Here is a 15,632-nt window from a genome sequence, read left to right on the forward strand (position 1 = left end):
ATGCACAATATACTTCACTATATGCACAATGTACATCATTGGAGTGAAGTAAAACTTGCTTAGAGTGAAGTATTCCACGGTTAGAGTGAAGTGTCTGTCATTTATGCTTGTAGTGCTTTGTTTTTCCATTTTAGTGAAGTAAAACATGGTTATCCATGCTTGTAGTGCTTTGTTTTTCGATTTTTGTGAAGTAAAACATGGTTAGAGTGAAGTATTATAGAGTTAGAGTGAAGTGTTTGTCGTCCATGCTTAAAGTGCTTTGTTTTTCCATTTCAGTAAAACATGGTTAGAGTGAAGTAAAACTTGCTCTATTTTTCCATTTCAGTAATGTAAAAATACACATCCAGTGAACTATATGTCTTATAAAGTGAAGTATATAAACAATATAGTGAAGTTTTCATCTCATTCTTGCCCCGACAGACATGTTTAAACAGGGACAACATATTGTTTGATAATGATGTTGTAATCATAACAAAAAGAGAATTCTGTTCACTGTTGCCACATGAGCTAGTAGAAGTGGGTGTGATCACATAGTTAGAGTACACTTCCTCTAAGCATGCAGAATATACTTCAATATATTCACAATATACATCACTTTACTCTCAATATACTTCACTGATATGGAAAACAGTACACGATAATCAATATTACTTCACTATAAATGAGCCAAAACATGTAATAAGTGAACTAAAGACTTGTAAGCAGTAAAACAAACACATATAAAAGTGAATTTATTCGCAATTGAGCTTAACACAAAAACCAAGTTTGCATTGAGATAAAAATCTCTCAAAAGTGTAATAAAAATGAGTCATTAATGCTCTAAAAAGGCTACAAAGTGAACTGTTTCTATCCAAATCCTCACTGCCTCTGTTTTGTCTGTCATTATATGCACTATATGCACAATGTACATCGTTGGAGTGAAGTAAAACTTGCTTAGAGTGAAGTATTCCACGGTTAGAGTGAAGTGTCTGTCATTTATGCTTGTAGTGCTTTGTTTTTCCATTTTAGTGAAGTAAAACATGGTTAGAGTGAAGTATTCTAGCGTTAGACATCCCTTTTCATGAATAAATGGAAATTTTACCTTGTCACTTTTTGGCCAAGTGTCTGTTTATCTATACTTGTAGTGCTTTGTTTTTCAGTGAAGTAAAACATGGTTAGAGTGAAGTATTATAGAGTTAGAGTGAAGTGTCTGTCGTCCATGCTTAAAGTGCTTTGTTTTTCCATTCCAGTAAAACATGGTTAGAATGAAGTAAAACAGTACACGATAATCAATATTACTTCACTATAAATGAGCCAAAACATGTAATAAGTGAACTAAAGTCTTGTAAGTAGTAAAACAAACACATATAAAAGTGAATTTATTCGCAATTGAGCTTAACACAAAACCAAATTTGCATTGAGATAAAAATCTCTTAAAAGTGTAATAAAAATGAGTCATTAGTGCTCTAAAAAGGCTACAAAGTGAACTGTTTCTTTCCAAATCCTCACTGCCTCTGTTTTGTCTTCTCATTCACCTTTTTGCAGTTCCTCGAATCATGGTGTCCAATCACATGACAATTTCCACACTTTCGGTCTGGTTTCATTGCTAACTTCATTGCTGACTCCTTCTTCGATTTCCTCCTACTTCCACTTCCCTTTGTACTGACAACATTAGGAGGATGAACTTCAATAATGTTTGAAACTTGTGAGCCATAGAAATTCTCGATCAATGCTCTCTTCTCTGTCGAAGACAGAACAACACCTTCTCCGAGAAGCTGTTTCTTACCTTCTTCAATAATTGCAGTAAATGCACTGATTTGGTCAATGTTCCCTTCAATACTTTGTGCTATTTCAAAGAATAATGCATACAAGTTTTTAAATACAATCTTCTTCTCGTCCACAACAGAGAGTATTTCTTCATCATCACAAAAACTCCATGTATTGGCTTCACAAACTGTGACTTCAACCATCTCCATCCATGATAATTCTCGGGTATCAACTTAACAAACTTATATTTCAACACACAAAATATATGGCTGCACAATAGACCAAGTCTCTCAAACTTTTTACATCCACACAAATAGGTGTCATCGCCAATGGAGTAAGTCACCGTCCATGAGTTTGAATCCTTGTCATTTATGTTATATACTACTTCATTCTCTCTATTGGTACTATCTCCTCTTGAAATGCATTAAAAGCACTACCACTATATTTCGTTGATGCACGTTTCTCGATTTCCAATCTTGTTCGCAGTATAGGCACTTTTGTTGAATCATAGTATTCAAGCTTTGCGCTATTACTTCTTTGAGCCTCCAAAGCATGGTTATAGTTCATATAAAATAGCATAAGGTTAGCGCGACACTTTGAGTACCTTTTAAAGAAGCTATTCTGTGATTCGGACAAAGATGTTGTCTTTATCAACAAGCTCATCGGAAAATCAAGGAAAAAGGCTGGAACCCAAAACTTTCTAGATGCAAACATTGATGAAAACCAGTCATTATTGGTCAGCCCATATCTTTCCATTATAGCATGCCAAGATTCTTCAAATGCATCAGGCTCTATCAACTCCGACCAAACACATGCATTCAATTCCTTCTTTAGTTCTTCACTACCAAGCATGTTCTTTGGCAATTTGTCAGCAACTTTATTCATTATATGCCACATGCACCACCTATGTCTCGTACTAAGAAGAACCTCTGCAATAGCAACTTTCATTCCTAAGTCTTGGTTGGTTACAATTAGCTTCGGAGCCACACCCATACATTTCACAAATTGTTTAAAAACCATGAAAAGGAGTCGGCATTTTCCTTGGACAAAAGGCCAGCAACAAATGTCACAGGGCGACCATGATTATCCTTGCCCATAAAATGAGCAAATATCATGTAGTACCTACATGTTAAAATCACTATAAGACATGAAGAATATACTTTAATCACAGACACTTTACTCTAACACTGGAATACTTCACTGTAAGCAAGTTTTACTTCACTGAAATGGAAAAACAAAGTACTATAAACATGGATGACCGACACTTCACTCTAACTCTAGTATACTTCATTCTAAGCATGTTTTACTTCACTGAAATGATAAAATAGTGCACATAAGCATAGATGGCAGACACTTCACTCTAACACTTGAATACTTCACTCTAAGCAAGTTTTACTTCACTGAAATGAATAAAAACAGTACAATATAAGCCATGCTCAATATACTTCACTGTAAGCTTATTGTAGTTCACTAAATGCTCAATATACTTCACTGAAATGAAAAACAATACACTATAAGCATGCGGAAATAAACATTGTTGTAATCATATACTAGTTCACTATATGAACAATATATTTCACTATATGCTCAATATACTTCACTGAAGTGAAAGACAGTAAACTATAAGGCATGTGAATGTAATTAGTCTGCACGTACCTATTTGTTGAGTATGTCATATCAAAAGAAACAATATCACCATACAAATGATAATTTCTCTTGGCAGTTGGATCACACCAAAACAAACGTGTCAGTCTATCCTTTGAGTTGACCTCAAATTCATATGTAAATGCTCCACAAAGTTCATTTTTCCTGCGCATCTCATTTAATAGCATTTGTGCATCAGCTCCTTCCACGTATGCTCTAAGGTCGCGTCTGTAGTTGCGTACTTCTAAAACAGTACACCCTACATAATCTAATCCACCAAGTACTTCCTTGAGTAAGCTAAAACTTAAAGTTGGACCGATATTTGCATTAGCGCAGTCAAGTATGAATTTTTGATGGACTAAATCCAAATTGCGGTTCAAATTTATAAAACGCTTATGGCGTTCCTCAACCATCTCGTGATTATGTTCTTCAACAAAACTTTGTATAACATAACCAACACCCATAAAAAACTTCCAAAACACTTTAGCATTACAAAAGCACTTAATAGAAGAACGCTTGCATTTCACCTGATGTTGTTCATTCTTTCTTTGCTTTGTACCTTCTCGGCTACACACCACATAAATCCAAGTAATGACATCTTTTTCCTTTTTCGATCCCTTTTTACGAGTGTCAAGCCCAACATATCGAGCATAATTATTGTAGAAGTCCAATGCACGATCAAGGGTCATGAAACTTTGTCCAATTTTTGGTTTCAAATCATCGGGGCATTTTGGTACATAAACCACTGTAAGAAAAATATACTTCACTCTAACCATGTTTTACTTCACTGAAATGGAAAAACAGAGCACTACAAGCATAGATGACAGACACTTCACTCTAACACATGAAAACTTCATTCTAACCATGTTTTACTTCACTGAAATGATAAAACATAGCACTTTAAGCATAGATGACAAACACTTCACTCTAACACTGGAATACTTCACTCTAACCATGTTTTACTTCACTGAAATGGAAAAACAGAGCACTACAAGCATAGATGACAGATACTTCACTCTAACACTGGAATACTTCACTCTAACCATGTATTACTTCACTCTAACCATGAATCACAAACACTTTACGCTAACACTGGAATGAAAATAATTCACTAAATGCATAATATACTTCACTACATACAATATTTACTTCACTATAAAGCATATTTACTACACTACAACTCATATTGAGCGTATTTGCTTCACTGTTCGTCACATATAGTTCACTCTAACGTTTTTTCACATCATACACAATCTAATCATGCTGAGCAACAATACTTAATTGATAATAATTGATAATTACCTTTAGATTCAGTTTCTCCTTCCTCTCCCGATGAAGAGGAATCAGAATCGAAATAATCTTCCGATGAATGTATCGGAATTGAATCCATTTGAAGGAGTCCAGACGTCGCGATGAAGGAATGAACGTGAAGAATGAATCAAATTGCGTTGGTCAATCGTGAGCGAATTTGATCAGTTGTGATGAATTCAATCAGAATTAAATCACGCTGATCGATCCGAGCTAATTCGCGCTGAATAAAACGTAGTTGATCAATCGTGAACGAATTGGATCGGAAAGCTGAATTTGGTTCAGATCTGAGAAATCGTGCATGAATTTGGTTCAGAAATCTCGCAGTAATTCATGCTTGATTATCGTGAATGAATTCGATTGGGAATCTCATATTTTTGGAAGAAATCCTAAGCTAAATTTGGTTCAGATTCCCGAATGATTTGGGAAGATTGGATTCACGATAAATTCACGATGATGATTATAACATTCATTAATTCATGTTGAAATATTGAATTCCCAAAATGCCCTTGGATAAGTATTTTTTCATAAAAATCTGAAAGTTTGTTTAAACCATAGGATTAATTTGGAATGTTGAGATGTGGGGCTGAGATTAATTCTCTAATTATACACTTAATAATGTTAGTTAAACATTGATCACTCATCTGAAGGTAAATACATAAAGATTCTAATGATATCCTAATTGCATATATTTTAATAAAAAAATTTAATAACAATATTATTATGAATATTCATATATTTTAAAAATCATTAAAATATCAACAAATATATCATATCATATCAATGTAATACTAACCAAGTATTAGTATTGGCAAGGATGCATATACACCTACATCTAATGAAACTTATTCAATCTCTCAACATATTCCTACATCGTGTATTATAAATAATTAAATGTTAATAGATGAATTGGGAATATATATTTTTCACACATAATTGATATGTAAAGCATTTATTAATCGCCGTACCTTTTGAGATATTTTTAATGGGAGTATTAAATATTTGAATCACAGTTTTTTTATTTGTATAGGGGATCTGTATCAACATAAAAAGGAAATCGCTGTAGCAACTTAAGAGCATCCGCAATGGTCGGCTAGCGACCGGCTAGCCGATTCGTCGCGCTAGCCGATCGGCTAGCCGAACCATTGCAGTCGGCGAGGATGAAATCGGCGAGCGGATCGGCGTGGGCTGACCGATCGCTCGTCGTTGGCCGAAGCGCTGGCCGATCGGCTAGCCGCCATTGTGGCGGCCCGATCGGCCAGCGCCGATTTTTGATTTTTTTTTTTTTTAAAAAAAACCTATATAAACGCGATTTTCGTTTCATTTTCATTTGCACCACTTGTTTTAACGAGTTTTCTCTCTCTCTAACTTTCTGTACAAGAGCATCATCGAGCGATGGATCACAACAACGAGTCCAGTCCAGCGACGAGTGGATCTCAGACTCCCACGGTACCTGTGGGATCTGGATGGGGGCAGATGGGCCCGGGGTTTAACATCCCTTGGAATCAGATGATGGGGATGATGGCTGGTGCGCCGGGGGGGCGATGGGGGGAACCAGGGGGGTATGCCGGGGGGTATGCCGTGGGGGATGCCGGGCGGCGGGCAGGGGAGCGGCGGGTAGTCAGCGCCCGGGTGGGGGGGTATGCCCCAGATGCAGCAGCAGATGATGCTGCAGCAGATGATGGGGATGATGTGGCAGGGCGGGATGCAGGGGGGGATGCAGCACGGTATGCATCCCGGGATGCAGGGGTCACCGGGAGGGGACACGGTATATCGGCCCTCGCTTGATTTTTTGACGGCTTCGTCTCACACGTCGACCCCGGTGGAGACGCAGTTCCCTGGCGATGACCTTCTGTCATTGCATGATATGGGGATCGATCTCGGGGAAGATGATGCTCCCGTTCCAGCGACGCGGGCCGCGCCGAAGAAGAAGACGAGGGGGAAGGGGAAGGGCAAGGCGGTCGGCGAGTCATCGCAGCCCGATGCCCCTGGCCGGAGAAAGTGGACGGAGGATGAGTACGCCGGGGTGGCCAAGGGGTGGTTGGAGGTGTGCGACGATCCGCTGGTTGCGAACAACTAGCGGGTCGTCAACATGTGGTCGAAGATCAGAGCTGCCTATGGGAGGCACTGCCTGCACGGGAAGGACTTCAGCAACGAGGAGGTCCGGAAGGGGTGGGAGCGCACCAGGGCAGCAGTGGGCCGTTTTGCGAATTTGTACGCCAACGCCCTCCGTCAGCTCAGAAGTGGGCAGAATGAGGACGACGCCCGGAGGATAGCCGCGAGTCAGTTCCCCTTGGAGGGGAAGTATAAGGAGTTCACCTTCTGGGAGTGCTTCTTGTTGTTGAAGGACTCCGAGAAGTTCCGGGCGGGGTGCGACGCTGGGTGGCCGAAGAAGCAACGACTGAACTATAGCGGCGACTACAGCGGCAGCAGCGGCGGATCCCACGACCTCCCCCCGGATGCTGAGGAGTTTCCATCCCCTCCTTCATTTACTGGTCGCCCCCGCCCGGTTGGACAGAAGCGGGTGCAGCGGGCTGCGAGGGGCGGATCCCCCCTATCGCCCCGCGAGGTCCACTCCTCCGCCCTCCCACCCGCCCCACTCGAGTACACTCTCCATTCGCGTAACCAAACGCGGGCTCAGATGTACAAGGTCTTCCAAGAGTGGAAGAACGCCACTACCCCACGGAGAAGATGTTTCTTCGCGAGATGCTCGAGAGCATGCGTGTTGATTTGGAGATCGCGAGGGCACGGCTAGGGGGTTCCGACGTGGGCTTAGATACCACGGGTGGCGGCAGCGGCGGTGGCGGCGACGACGACGGCGACGGCGATGAGGAGTAGAGAGTGGCGGGGCTCGTGTGTTGAAGCCCTTTTTTTAAAAAAAAAAATCATGTACTTTTTTTTAAAAAATCTTTGTACTTTTTTTTTAATGGAATGGATTATTTTTCCCATATATGTGTCGTAAATTTAATTCCGTATTTTAATCGTAATTTTAATTCCGTAAATGTAGTATATTTTGAATTATTTTTATTGCGGCTGACCTATGGCTGGCCTAAATCTGATGTGGCAGGTGGTTTTTTTAGTGTTGCTGACGTGGCAGGGGAGAGAATGGCTGGCCTAAGCACCGTTACGGATGCTCTAAGAGCATCCGCAATGGTCGGCTCGCTAGCCGATTCGTCGCGCTAGCCGATCGGCTAGCCGAACCATTGCAATCGGCGAGGACGAAATCGGCGAGCGGATCGGCGTGGGCTGGCCGATCGCTCGTCGCTGCCCGAAGCGCTGGCCGATCGGCTAGCCGCCATTGTGGCGGCCCGATCGGCCAGCGATCGGCCAGCGCTATTTTTTAATTTTTTTTAAATTCTTTTTTAATTCTTTTTTTAATTCTTTTTTAATTCTTTTTTTAATTCTTTTTTTTAATTTTTTTTTTATTCTTTTTTTTTATTTTTGAAAAATTATATAAACACGATTTTCTCTATCTCTAAATTTCTGTACAAGAGCAACATCTAGCGATGGACAACAACAACTAGCCCAATACAAAATTAAGACCTAAAACAAAAACATGTCATACCTAAAATTAAGAGCAAAATTAAGACCCCCGTTCGGCTAGCGGCAAACTAACACAAATTCAAGGCATACTAACATTTTTTATGTATTTTTTTAATAAATTAGTGAGGAGTAGAGTGGGGCGGTGGCTCGTGTGTGGAACCCCAGATTTTTTTTTATTATGCAATTTTTTTTATTTTTAGTTAATGTACTTTTTTAAAAAAATAAAATTAATGAATTTTCCCGTATATGTCTCGTAAATTTAATTCGGTAATTTAATCGTAATTTTAATTCCGTAAATGTAGTATATTTTGAATTATTTTTATTACGGCTGGCCTATGGCTAACCTATGGCTGGCCTAAATCTGATGTGGCAGGTGGATTTTTTAGTGTTGCTGAGCAGGGGAGAGAATGACTAGCCTATTGCTGGCCTATGGCTGGCCTAAGCACCATTGCGGATGCTCTATTACAGCGCTTCATCACGATCCAGGGGCAAAACCGTCAGTATACACACTGGCCAAAAAAGTGATAAACTTCAAGCGCGGCATCATTTGCAGAACACACACACTCTCTCTCTCTTCTTCCGCCGATTGGGAACTTTTGCCCTTCTTTTCCTAACGTTTTTGTCTGCAGAAATCCTCGAAGCCCTAACTATAACCTTCCTCACTTATCTATTCTTTCTATCAGATCCAACAGGTAAAACTGAAACCCTAGCTTTGCTCATACGTCAATTTTCTTTTTCAATTCATGATTGCCCGACTAGGGATCTCTTTGTTTCTGAGATTTAGGAGTACCGAAGAACGAATTTTGTTTATTGATCTACTGCTTCGTGCACCAGGTACGGAAATGGGAGACGCCAAAGACAACGAAGCTTACGAAGAGGAACTCCTCGACTACGAGGAAGAAGAAGAAAAAGCCCCCGATTCTGTCATCGCAAAAGTCAACGGAGAGTCCGGCAAGAAGTGAGTTTCCCCTTCGATCTGTAATTTTTGATGGCCTCTTACTCAATTTGCTGCTATGTTTGCTATCTGTTGGATCAAGTTTTTTCGATAATGCTTATAATTCATTCCACTAGGTTTCTTGTTTTATAGTATCTCACTTTATTAGTTTACTGTTGTTTCTATATGGGAAACCTGTTACTTTTAGCTCGACGATTTGTGTAGTTGGTCGTTTTGTGTGTGGTTGATTTTGGTTTTGTTTTTAAAAAGTTTGATGTGGCGGGCTTCTTGTTCTAGGTGTGGGTGATGTATTATTTTTTGGCTCACTTTTTTTTTGGAAATTGCTTATGCATATCATGTCTTTTATGTACAGAGGCTATGTGGGGATCCATAGTTCAGGATTTAGAGACTTCCTCTTGAAGCCAGAGCTCTTGAGGGCTATTGTTGATTCAGGATTTGAACATCCTTCAGAAGGCAAGATACTCTATTTCATTGTTAACCTGAATTGCTCAACATTCATGCTACTGTTCATTTTCTGAAAGAGTCTCTTAACTCATTATGAGCATTAAATTCCTTTCCCTTTTACTACTTAATAAGATACTTGTCTGTAGGTACACATGTACAATGATAGTGAATGTTATTTGAATTTCACGCATCAAGTATGAAAGTTTACCATTCTGGAGGATTTGTTTTCTTTAAACTTGCTCCCAAGATTGTGGACCATCCTAATTTTGTTTGTATGATTTATTGAGTTTTAGTTACTTTATGGGTGTTCTTCATTCATGCAAGTTTTTTACTTTTTGACATTGTTTCATTCTGGGTATTACTCAATTATGGGTAGTTTTTTGTATGCTGCTTAAGTTGCTATTGTTGTTATGTGGAAAAGTATTTGTGCATTCTCTGAATTCTCTATTTACATTCTTTAAATGCTACTGTTCAGTTGTGTACTCAAGGCTATTGCTTTTCTCGTTCTTCAAATTTTTTTTGTGGATAATAATGTATCTCATAGTCTATGTATTGTTCAGGTAAATCACTAACATCACTCTATCTTGGAGAAGTTGAACGGTAAAACCTTTATTAATTGAAACTGAGCGTTCCTTGGATCAAATTTCTTTGGCTCTTCACCAGTTCAACACGAGTGCATACCTCAAGCCATTTTGGGAATGGATGTCATCTGCCAAGCCAAGTCTGGCATGGGGAAAACTGCTGTCTTTGTTCTTTCGACATTGCAGCAGATTGAACCCGTTGCAGGTCAAGTTGCTGCACTTGTGCTATGCCACACAAGGGAACTGGCTTATCAGGCATGTTTCCTATTTCTGAACAAGTCTGGAAATTTGGATATGGAGACTCTGCATATATGTTTGGCTAGATATGTTTGTTACTTTGATGTTGTCTTGTCTTACTCTATATTCTCTTTACTGAATCTTGCAGATCTGTCATGAATTTGAGCGGTTCAGCACCTATTTGCCAGATATTAAAGTTGCTGTTTTCTATGGGGGAGTCAATGTTAAGATTCACAAAGATCTTCTGAAGAATGAATGCCCTCACATTGTGGTAGGAACACCAGGAAGGATACTTGGTCTAGCAAGAGACAAGGACCTTTCTTTAAGGAATGTGAGGCATTTCATCCTTGATGAATGCGACAAGATGCTTGAGTCTCTTGGTATGCCTTCCGTATAGTATCATTGTCTTGAAAACCTTCATGTTCAACCAAAGCATCTGGAAAAAAATGTCATCATTTGATCAAGTTATTTTACCTCTGTTCAGATATGAGAAGAGATGTGCAGGAGATTTTCAAGATGACACCGCATGACAAGCAAGTTATGATGTTTTCAGCTACACTCAGTAAAGAAATTCGACCTGTTTGCAAAAAGTTCATGCAAGATGTAATGTCCTGTGGCCAGTTCTACTTGAATTTTGAAGTCTACACTGTTTCAGTTATTCCAGCTTTCTGCAAGTGACATGTATGCCAAGAATACAGTGGTGAAAGCTCTGTATGCTTGCTGTATCATGCTCGCCTATGATCTAACCGACATCTGATGGTTCATTTCAAATGGTTTGGTGGGCAGGGGTTTTTTTTTGGTAGTCTTTCATCTATATAGAAGGTGGTCCAGAGTTGGCTTTTTTTTTTTGTTGTCTTGTGGGTTTTTTGTTTCTTCAACTAGGTATTTTTTTCTGTGCTTTTTTATAGAAATTGAGAGGATAGGGATGGATTGGAAACTTGAGTTAGTTATGTAGTTGGAGAAGTAGATGATTTTGAGCAGCGGTGGTGCACTAGTAAGGTCTCTGCAAGGAGTGATTCAGATGAACCGGGACCTCAATTCGGGCCATGCACGTCATCAATTCATTTCATACTGGATAATCATTAGCTTCTCATGGGGCCCTAATATGCTTTACTGTAACATTTCTTCCTTTCAGCCTATGGAGATTTACGTGGATGATGAGGCGAAGTTAACCCTTCATGGTCTTGTACAGGTTTGGACATACACTATATAGTCCTCATTAATTTTTTGAAGTTGCAGTAAATCGTTAATGGGTATTGCGAATAACAGCACTACATCAAACTGAGTGAGCTGGAGAAGAACCGGAAGCTGAATGATCTGCTGGATGCATTGGACTTCAATCAAGTTGTTATCTTCGTCAAAAGTGTCACTAGAGCTGCTGAGCTGAACAAGTTGCTTGTGGAGTGTAACTTTCCATCGATTTGCATTCACTCTGGCATGTCGCAAGAAGAAAGGTCCCTTATCTCTAAACTTTCTGTTAACCATATAAATTGATGTCTTTTGTCCTGATAATAGGTGTGACGTGCATTACAGCTATATTCAGATTAATTAATATTAGTTGGAGATAGAATGAATACTATGTTGGTACTTTCAGTTTTTTTATGCTGAATGGGTTTGATTTGCAGATTGACCCGTTACAAGGGATTCAAGGAGGGACATAAGAGGATTCTTGTAGCAACTGATTTGGTAGGAAGAGGAATTGATATAGAGCGAGTTAATATTGTGATCAACTATGATATGCCAGATTCAGCAGATACTTATCTTCACCGGGTATGATCTACTTCATCTTCCTTTAGTTGTCAGTTTCTGAAAAAAAACTAACTCTAAGTTTCTGTTCCTATCCCCCATGTCTGTAGGTGGGTAGAGCTGGGAGGTTTGGCACCAAAGGGCTGGCCATCACGTTTGTTTCTTCTGCCTCTGATTCAGATGTTCTAAATCAGGTTTGTTAGTGGGATTTGAGGTCCAAAAGTAGAAATTGCTTATTGGATCCTTGCATTTTATGTGACATTCCCCTTCTTTATGTTACAGGTACAGGAGAGGTTTGAAGTTGATATTAAAGAACTACCTGAACAGATTGATACTTCCACATATAGTAAGCATTTTGTCTGTCTGCTTTTTACTAGGTCATCCAATCATTGTATTTTGACGCTTGAACACAGGGACCAATGCTTTTGTTTCCTATCATTGGTTGTTGTGCAGTGGTCTGTTTAATTGAAGCTTACACTATCAGTGTCTGTTGTGCAGTGCCATCGTAAAGCTTACGTGAAGCGAGGGAGAGGGAGAGGGAGAGTTGCTCTTGGTTATTGAAAAACTCTCTTGCTATGAGAAAATCGACAATGGCTGCTCTAATTGTTGTATTGTTGCACCTTCTATTAACTTTAGGGCGGTTGGCATCAGATAAGATATTATCACCCGGATTTTAAAAATATCTGATGCCGATGTTGCAAAATATCGTCTGTAGACCATATCTAGTTACAATCTGTTTTTGTGGATTGCTTAATGAGATTTGAGGTAGCTTTATTTATGTTTTACTAAAAATCAGCAATGCATGCATCACAAAAATCTTGTTGCAAATCTCCTCTAACCAACAATGCTTTGGCTACGAATCCATAGCTCTCTAAGTCAAGCAGGCAATCTCTAGGAAGTCGATGCAACATGGAAATACTGGCGTCCTATCATCTCGAGCTTCCTTCATCTATCCCTTGTAGTATTCTTGAATCAATCTAGCATAATGTAGAACTTGGAACCTTGTCCTTCTCTGTCATCTCATCAAGTACTTGCATTGCTTTGTCTACATTACCCCTCTACATGTAGGTGTAGAGTCATAAGAGTGATCTGACAGCTTCAGGAAACCAGTTTTTCGATTAGTTGAGAAACTCACCAACATTGTTATTCTTCGATCCTCAAGCACTCAACTTCCACTAAAACCACCTCTACCCTCAAGCATAAGCTCGAAGATCTGTACTCCCTCATGACACGTGACAAAATCCCAACGAACACCAGCACTCTTGGAATCAATCTCTTTAGAGTGGCAGAACCTAAAATTAGAGCATTGTAGGTGTCAATAAGATCACTGAAGGTATAGTAACATGGAGCTTGGATCCCTTGCCAGCATTCTCATTCATCAAGATCCTAGCTCTACCAACTTTTGCAAAGAGCATGAATCAAAGCGTTTTTACATACAATACATGAACCTTGAAACCAGTTTCCATCATCCTTCAAAACTTCCCAACATTATCAAGTCATCCATAAACCATAAACATTACTAATAAAAATCCCTTCTTTGACAAAAGGCTGTTATCCTCGAATCTTCTTCTTCTTCTCTCTCTTATTGGATGTATAAACGAGAGGTGGAGCACAGCTGCCTTAGCCTTCTTCAACTATGCAATTCTTACTCAAAACTCACTCAAATTCATGCAAGAATTCTCAAGCTCGGTTTGCTCAACAACCCTTTCGTCCTCACCAAATTCACCTCCATTTCTTCAGCTCTAAACGCAATCCATTATGCCTGTTCTCTCATCTTCTCCCCTGAAGCACACCCGTATAACCATGACGCCTTCCTTTTCAACACCATTATCGAAGCTTTTGCACAATCCACTCAATTTAAGCGCACCAGCATATTTTACTACAACAAAATGCTTACACATTGCTTCAAACCAAATAACTACACCTTCCCTTTCGTCTTCAAGGCTTGTGCCGGCATTCGCGACTTCCATCTTGGCAAATCCGTCCAGGGCTCGGTTTTGAAACTCGGATTTCATGGCGAATCGCATGTTGTCAACGCAATGCTTCACATGTATTGCTGTTGTGAAGATGGGATTCAGTTTGCAGAGAAGGTGTTCGAGGAAATGCCTAAGAGAAATTCTGTCCCTTGGAGCACGATGATGGGCGGGTATGTGAGGAGGGGAATGTCTGCTGAAGCTATCAACTTGTTCAGAGCGATGCAGACTGCGGGGGTGAGGCCGGATGAGATCACTATGGTGATGGTGTTATCGGCCTGTGCTGACCTCGGAGCCCTTGAGCTCGGGAGGTGGGTGGAATTATACGTCGAGAGGGAGAAGCTTGAGATGAGAGAGAAGCTCTGCAATGCCTTGATAGACATGTTTGCTAAATGTGGTGATGTTGATAGTGCATTGAGGCTGTTCAACAACATGCCTCTAAGTAAAAGGAGTATTGTTTCTTGGACTTGTGTGATTTCCGGCATGGCATTGCACGGGCGTGGTTTGGAGGCCGTTGCCCTCTTTGAGGAGATGAGACGAGCCGGGGTTGTCCCTGACAGTGTTGCATTCTTGTGCTTGCTCACTGCTTGCAGCCACTCTGGTTTAGTCGAGGAGGGGAAGCATTATTTCAATTCAATGGAGAAAGATTTCGCCATTGCTCCAAAAATAGAGCACTACGGATGTATGGTGGATCTGCTAAGCAGGGCCGGATTAGCTGAACAAGCTCTCGAGTTTATAAACACAATGCCAATGGCGCCAAATCCAGTCATATGGCGAACTTTGGTATCTTCGTCTCATGCTCAAGCTCATCTCCTTCTTGGTGAAAGAGTCACCACGGATCTCATCAAGGCCGAGCCTATGCAAGAGGCGAACTATGTGATGCTCGCGTCCATCTATGCCAAGCTCTCGGATTGGAAAAGGAAAACCAGAGTTAGGGAAGCAATGAGGAAGAAAGGGATCAAGAAAATCCCGGGAAGCACCATGATTGAGCTCGGTGATGGGATTTACGAGTTTGTAGCTGGCGATAAATCTCAAAAAGAGCACTCCCAGATTTATGAGATGGTGGAGGAGATGGAGAGGAAGATGAGAGCTGCAGGATACGTTTCTACAACGACTAATGTGTTGCTCGACATTGAGGAAGAAGATAAAGAGGGTGCTCTGAATAAGCATAGTGAGAAGCTGGCCATTGCATTTGCGCTGCTTAAAACTAGTCCGAGATCGACTATTCGGATAGTGAAGAATCTGCGGGTTTGTGTGGATTGTCACAATGCTACTAAACTCATATCTCTCATATATAATAGACAGATAGTAGTAAGAGATAGGAACAGGTTTCATCACTTTAAAGATGGATTCTGCTCCTGCAAAGATTTCTGGTAATCTATAATGCAAGCTTGCAGTTGCTGCTTCTTGAAGTTGATATATTTCATCTTTTAATAAGTACTACTAAATCATTTA

The 15,632-nt window shown here is 40.2% G+C and overlaps 3 protein-coding genes and 1 pseudogene across 4 annotated transcripts; 2 read left to right on the forward strand and 2 right to left on the reverse strand.

Moving 5' to 3' along the window:
* Positions 1-1,484: 1,484 nt before the first annotated feature.
* Positions 1,485-2,643, reverse strand: LOC148929326 (protein FAR1-RELATED SEQUENCE 5-like). The gene is made up of 3 exons (XM_089056799.1): positions 2,152-2,643; positions 1,935-2,107; positions 1,485-1,791 (listed from the first exon to the last, which is right to left on the reverse strand). The coding sequence occupies exons 1-3, from the start codon at positions 2,641-2,643 to the stop codon at positions 1,485-1,487; spliced, it is 972 nt and encodes a 323-aa protein (XP_088912925.1).
* A 101-nt stretch (positions 2,644-2,744) lies between these two features.
* On the reverse strand, positions 2,745-4,166 carry LOC148929327 (protein FAR1-RELATED SEQUENCE 5-like). Its single transcript, XM_089056800.1, has 2 exons — positions 3,403-4,166; positions 2,745-2,868 (listed from the first exon to the last, which is right to left on the reverse strand). The coding sequence occupies exons 1-2, from the start codon at positions 4,164-4,166 to the stop codon at positions 2,745-2,747; spliced, it is 888 nt and encodes a 295-aa protein (XP_088912926.1).
* A 4,609-nt stretch (positions 4,167-8,775) lies between these two features.
* On the forward strand, positions 8,776-12,982 carry LOC125194499 (DEAD-box ATP-dependent RNA helicase 15). Of its 2 annotated transcripts, XM_048092752.2 has the most exons (12): positions 8,776-8,933; positions 9,076-9,199; positions 9,549-9,649; positions 10,304-10,476; positions 10,607-10,838; positions 10,943-11,061; positions 11,594-11,650; positions 11,728-11,912; positions 12,084-12,228; positions 12,315-12,398; positions 12,487-12,550; positions 12,703-12,982. In XM_048092752.2, exons 2-12 carry the CDS (start codon positions 9,084-9,086, stop codon positions 12,711-12,713), a joined length of 1,287 nt encoding a protein of 428 aa, XP_047948709.1. In that variant the 5' UTR covers positions 8,776-8,933; positions 9,076-9,083; the 3' UTR covers positions 12,714-12,982. The 2 variants fall into 2 exon arrangements, with proteins under 2 accessions (XP_047948709.1, XP_088912575.1); XM_089056449.1 differs by lacking the exon at positions 8,776-8,933 and having other exon boundaries at positions 9,182-9,199; positions 10,201-10,476.
* A 119-nt stretch (positions 12,983-13,101) lies between these two features.
* On the forward strand, positions 13,102-15,606 carry LOC125194498 (pentatricopeptide repeat-containing protein At5g66520 pseudogene; annotated as a pseudogene).
* The last annotated feature ends 26 nt before the right edge of the window (positions 15,607-15,632 follow it).

This window comes from Salvia hispanica, chromosome 4, assembly GCF_029641045.1.
Source record: "Salvia hispanica isolate PSC_SH4W2 chromosome 4, Shi_PSC_v1, whole genome shotgun sequence".
NCBI lineage: Eukaryota > Viridiplantae > Streptophyta > Magnoliopsida > Lamiales > Lamiaceae > Salvia > Salvia hispanica.

Excerpts from the sequence above, each read along its gene's own strand:
- LOC148929326 (XM_089056799.1), bottom strand. The coding sequence starts at position 2,643 with ATGTGGCATATAATGAATAAAGTTGCTGACAAATTGCCAAAGAACATG. Across the intron at positions 2,108-2,151 it reads ATGCATTTCAAGAGGAGATA|GATTCAAACTCATGGACGGT; the intron begins GTACCAATAGAG and ends ATAAATGACAAG. Across the intron at positions 1,792-1,934 it reads TGGAGATGGTTGAAGTCACA|TGCATTTACTGCAATTATTG; the intron begins GTTTGTGAAGCC and ends TGACCAAATCAG.
- LOC148929327 (XM_089056800.1), bottom strand. The coding sequence starts at position 4,166 with ATGGTTAGAGTGAAGTATATTTTTCTTACAGTGGTTTATGTACCAAAA. Across the intron at positions 2,869-3,402 it reads ATGACATACTCAACAAATAG|GTACTACATGATATTTGCTC; the intron begins GTACGTGCAGAC and ends TTTAACATGTAG.
- LOC125194499 (XM_048092752.2), top strand. The coding sequence starts at position 9,084 with ATGGGAGACGCCAAAGACAACGAAGCTTACGAAGAGGAACTCCTCGAC. Across the intron at positions 10,839-10,942 it reads CAAGATGCTTGAGTCTCTTG|ATATGAGAAGAGATGTGCAG; the intron begins GTATGCCTTCCG and ends ACCTCTGTTCAG. Across the intron at positions 12,399-12,486 it reads ATTCAGATGTTCTAAATCAG|GTACAGGAGAGGTTTGAAGT; the intron begins GTTTGTTAGTGG and ends TTTATGTTACAG.